The following is a 5672-nucleotide window of genomic DNA, read 5'->3' as shown; positions in this document are numbered from 1 at the left end:
GCGGGCGGGGAGAGGGCGAGAATGGTTAGTGTCTAGTCAAAATATCACTGAGGGAGGGAGGGGCTGGAGAAAAAAATTTAAAAACTCTTAATTTAACATTAAAAAAAAAAAATCCATGTACTTTGAAAAAAGATAACAATAAGAAAAGTATGAAATACAAAACCACCTATTAAAATATTGGGTACCTAACATAGTACAATGAAAAGATGAAATTCCAAATGTCATGATTTGGGGAACAGGAGAACTTGGATCCAAAACATAATTGTGATGAGGTATCATCTAATATAAAGTCAATAAGAAAATATCCACCAATTTTAACAAAGCAGAAGCAGGCCCATAAAGGTCTAATCCAATAACGAATGGACAGACTTCTATTAACTTCAATGGGCTTTGGAATTGTCCCTTAAAAAAACATTGTTACGTAACAGTCAAGGGCAAAGTAGCCCCAGTTTTACTAACTTGAAGAAATGTACCTGATATATATTGAAATCTGCAAGTCTAACCACAATAGGACTAGACATCAGTTTGCCCTTTGGTTGTTGGGAAGATACAGAGGAAGCCCTAGATGTTCCTTTCGGTATCTGTTCCTTGCCTGTAGGAAAGAATAGCGATGGAATCATTGAAAAGAACAATCTTTTTTAGAATAGTTTAACATTTCATGGAATTAGAGCATTAGTGATGCAAACAAAATACCTGTTTGTAGGTTCTGAGGAGATACAGCAGGTGGTGATTTGGGAGGAGAATCTGTGACCTGGTCCTTCACAGCCTGCTTAAGCAATTCAACATTGCTTTTGAATTCATTTAATAATTCTTTGGCCCATCCACTTCTGGTTTTAGTGGCATCACTATAATGCATCCAGTGATTGCAGCTGTCTCCTACAAATAAGAGGAATGAGGGAAATATTAACTCATTTTAAAGTTTGCTTCTAACTGGATAACAAGTTTCCACTATTTCACAATTCTTCTTCAAAATATAGTCTCATTACATGCTGTAATTACAGAACAATAGAAGTTGTAACAGACATTAAAACAGAAGTTATATATTACATAAAAACAAGCCTCACTGCTTCACAAAATCACTCAGAAAACCAAATAATATTGCCACCCGCCTTTTAATACCACTAACTAATGCTCAAAACATCACTGAATATTTCCATTTCACAGAAATTTGATGACACATTAATGTCATATGTGAGAATATGCAAAAAAATGTTTAATTGGGAAAAAAAAAAAAGTGAGAGCAAGTAACAGAACAATGTTCTCATGCTCACTTTTTCCAACCTTATCTTTCCTGCCAGAACTGTGTCCTAAGAAGTTCCTGGTCCCTTTCCAGAAATGTATTCTTTTTATCTTGGCTTTCTAGCCAACAAAAAAAAAAGGTAAGTTCAATCAGTGCTGCAGCACACAGAGCCTTAAAAATCAAGCCCAGTGGAAACTCTTTTATTCCTAACATGTTTCTGTTGGTCAAGGATTCAAACCTCTGAAAGAAATTGAGATCTCTTCAAACAGTCCCAGTAAAGACAGTCTACTAACCTGCTCGATAATAAGGATGCAATACAAATAACTTCTATCAAGTGGTACATCACTCTCTAAATACCAGCATGTGAAAACTTACTTTATTTGGGACTTAATGAGGTTTTGGATACTTACACTGGGGATGAGTAGATATGGTTGCTACTAAAACAGGAAAATGCTTTGGGAAAAAATTGTGATTTCAAGTCTAAATGCAAAGATTTCAGTATGGAAGAAACCTTAAGGGAGGGGCCTATCACAAGAGACGACATTTTTCCCCACCCTCCTGCCTCACAGCCTTTTGATGGTTATTCACATCTTTCTAGCTAAGGAAGAAGAGAAAGAAACAGGGAAGAAAACAGAAAGAGAAAAAGAGGGCAAAGATACATCAAATGCAAGTCCATGAAGCTGGGATTCTCCAAAACAGGGCTGAAGTGGGGTCACCCCAAGCATATGCACATAAACTCTGAAGTACCTACAGGACAGCAGCATTATAGGGAAAGCTCTCATACCTCTTCTGGGAAGTCAGTATGGGCAGGTGCCTCTCTGAAGTGTTCGCACACCAACACATGCAGCATGAGGAACGCGTGGGAGCAGGAAGAATTAAGAGAACTGCATGCAGTTGCAGGGCTATGATCTCATTGGGATCACAGAGACATAGTGAGATAGCACACATGACTGAAATGCTGCAAAGGGTGGACACAGGCTCTTTGGGAAGCAGAAGCCAAGAAGGCAAGGAGGATGAGTTGCCCCTTCAGTGAGATCAGTGGGAGCACATGGACCTCTGCCTTGGGATGGATGATCAGCCAGCTGAGCACTTACAGGTCAGGATTAGAGGACAGACCAACATGGATGATGATGTGGTGGGTGTCTGCTACAGACCATCTGATGAGAAAGACAATGAGGCCCTCTCCAGACAATTGGAAGAAGTATCAGGTTCACAGACCCTAGTCCTCATTAGGAACTTTAGCCACTCCAGTATCTATTGGAGGGACAATCCAGCAAGACACAAGTAATCCATGCGGTTTCTGAAAGCGCATCGATGACCACCTCCTAAGACAGGTAATCAAGGAGCCAAAGACAGCACATGCTTCGCTGGGCCCAATTCTTACCAAAAAAGGAAGAACTGGCCAGGGATGTGAAGGTCAGGGGCAGCCTTGGCTGCAGTGACCACAACATGATGGAGTTCAGGATTCTGAGGGGAAGGAACAAGGCAAAAATCTGAATGACAACCCAGGACTTCAGGAGAACAGCCTTTGGCCTGCTTGAAAGAATTTCGTGGGATATAACCCTGGCCAGAAGAGGGATCCAGGAGATCTGGCTGATGTTCAAGAATCACCTCCAAGCCAAAGAACGGTCCATCCTGAAAAGCAGGAAATCCAGCAAATGTGGAAGGAGGCCTCTGTGGATAAACCAGGAGCTCCTGACTAAATTCAAAGATAAAAAGGAAGTGTACAAGATGTGGAAACAGCACCAGGTTACCCAAAAAGAATATGGAGGGTGGTGTTAGGAATGCCAAAGCCCATCTGGAGTTGAATCTAATGAGAAGCATTAAGAACAACAAGAAAGGCTTCTACAGGTGTATCACCAGCAAAAGGAAGAGTAGGTACGCTTGGGCTTGCTGCTGAATGGGACAAGGGACCTAGTGACAAACGACATGGGGAAGGCTGAGGTGCTCAGTGCCTTCTTTGCCTTAGTCTTCACTGGTAACTCTTGCCTTCAGAATTGCCAGGTCCTTGAGACCTTTGGGAAAGTCTGGAGCAAGGAAACCTTCCCCTCAGCAGAGGAGCATTACCTTAGGAAACACTTAAACAGATCAGACATGCTCCAGTCCATAGGATTCTGATGAGATGCAAACACGTGCTGAGAGAGCTGGCCAATGTCATGGGGAGGTCACTCTGAATTATCTTTGAAAGGTTGTCATTGAATAGTGATCAGGAAAGGTTCCTGAGAACTGGAAGAAAGTGAATATCATTCCTATCTTCAAGAAAAAGGATGAAAAGAACAACAGGCCGGTCAGCCTCACCTCAAAGAAGGTAATGGAGGAGGATAACAGAGGGCAACAGAGCAAATAATCCTGGAAACCATTTCAAAATATATTAAGGACAGGAAGGTTACTGGGAGTACACATGCATGGACTTATGATGGCGAAATCATGCCTGATGAACTTTACAGCCGTCTACTATGACTGGCTTGATGGATGAGGGGACAGCAATGGATGTCATTTACCTCAACTTTAGCAAGGCTTTCAACACTGTCTGTAACATGCTCAGTGACAAAATGATGAAGTACTGATTAGGTAAGTACACAGTGAGGTGGACTGGAAACTGGCTAAACTGTTAAGTCTTCAAGGGTTGGGATCAGCAGCATTAAGTCCAGCTGGAGGCAATCATCTGTGGTATACCGCAGGGCCAATACTGGAGCCAATATATCTTCATTAATAACCTGGATGATGGGACAGAGTACACACTCAACAACTTTGCAGATGGTACAAAACTAGAAGGAATGGCTGATACACCAGGTGGCTGTGCTACCATTCAGAGGGACCTCAAAAGGCTAGAAAAGTGACCCAGCAGTAATCCCATGAACGTCAAAGGGAAATCCAAGTCCAGCATCTGGAGTACAGGCTAGAGGCTGACCAGCTGGAAAGAGCTTTGCAGAAAAAAAAACAAACCTGAGACAGTAAGTTCAGTATGAACCAGCAATGTGTCCTTGATGCAAAGAATGCCAAAAGCACCTTGGGCTGCTTAGGAAAAGCGCTGCCAGCAGGTCAAGGGAGGTGATCCATGCCCTTTGCTCAACCCTGGTGAAACTACATCTGGAGTGCTGGGTCCAGTTCTGGGATCTCCAGAACAAGATGGCCAACGGACTTACTGGAGTGAGTCCAGCAAATGGTCACAAAGATACTTACTTCAAGAAAAGGCTGAGATAGCTGGGATCATTTAGCCTGGAGAAAAGAAGGCTCAGAGGGTTCTTATCAATGTGTATAAATGACTGATGGGGGGAGTAAAGATGAGGGAGCCAGATTCTTCTCAGTGGTGCCCAGTGACAGGACAAGAGGCAATAAGCACAAACTGAAATACAAGAAATTCCACTTAAACATTAAAAAAAAAAAAGCATTTCTATTGTGAGTGTGGTTAAACACTGCACTAGGTCGCCCAGGGAGCTTGTAGAGTCTCAACCTTTGGAGCTATTCAAAACCTAACTGGACACAATCCTGGGAAGCTAACTTTAATTGATACCACTTTAATCAGAGAGGTTGGACCAGACAATCTCCAGAGATGCCTTCCATCCTCAACTATTCTACAATTCTATATATGGAGATGTCACTGCCACATTTATCTGTAAAAAGTGAAGAGCAGGCCAGATTGTAACAAGAAAACAATATTTTAGTGGAGCTGGCACTGATGTTGCTACCATCTGAATTTATTGCTGGTTGCCCAGGAAGAAAATGCTTTCCAATTTCTCATATGCTCTCAATATATCAGCTTGATCAAGAATTTCCTGTGCTGCAAAATGTCCTGCATGATGGCAAAGCAGCAGCTTTCTCTGATCATCCTCCAGCAACATATCAGCTGCACAGATAATGGATCTGGATAAAAGCTTCTGTGAGAGCAGGTCTGGGAGGACTACTAAAGCGATGGATTGCTGTACAGACAGGTTTACAACATACAGTAAGTCTGGCTTATGTTAGGGTTATCACAGTCAATAGACACACAACCTGCTTCATTTTTCTTAAGTACTATGAAAGGCTATTGTTGGAAGGCTATTGTTGGAAGGCTATTGATTTTCAATGGGTTAGAAGTTTACCCTACAGCAATTACGCCTCAGACTCCCTTCAGAGTCTTTCTGGGTGGGGTCTGTTGCAAAAACAAATAAAGAAAAAACCTCCACAAGAACCCAATCTGCAAAATAATTAATTGTTGAGGGCTTTTTCATGAAGGATTAATCGCAATTTCCAAGAAGTCTATACCAAAAGAGCCATTTCTAAATATTCCATAGGCCAGAGAGGTACAAAACCAGAAAACAAGTAACAGTCTGGTTAACTGACAGTCTGGTAACAGTCACAGAAGTATATAGCAGTTTCCTCCTTGCCCACTGTTATAGAGTATCAATACAGTGTCGTCCTTCAGTATGCGATATTGCAGAGCCTTGACTTC

The 5672-nt window shown here is 42.0% G+C and overlaps 1 protein-coding gene across 1 annotated transcript in view; it reads right to left on the bottom strand.

Annotated features, from left to right (window-relative positions):
• Nucleotides 1-473: 473 nt before the first annotated feature.
• LOC104082675 (UHRF1-binding protein 1-like) overlaps nucleotides 474-5672 on the bottom strand; it is a gene marked incomplete at both ends in the record, with an annotated part of 19294 nt that continues 14095 nt past the window's right edge. Inside the window, 2 exons of the mRNA XM_009585889.1 lie at nucleotides 474-592; nucleotides 694-876. Of these exons, the coding sequence (XP_009584184.1) occupies nucleotides 474-592; nucleotides 694-876 (302 nt within the window). The remainder of the gene's footprint in view (nucleotides 593-693; nucleotides 877-5672) is intronic.

The sequence above is a fragment of the Fulmarus glacialis genome, unplaced genomic scaffold (assembly GCF_000690835.1).
Source record: "Fulmarus glacialis isolate BGI_N327 unplaced genomic scaffold, ASM69083v1 scaffold7249, whole genome shotgun sequence".
Classification (NCBI taxonomy): Eukaryota; Metazoa; Chordata; class Aves; order Procellariiformes; family Procellariidae; genus Fulmarus; species Fulmarus glacialis.
This window is presented reverse-complemented; position numbering and strand designations above follow the sequence as displayed.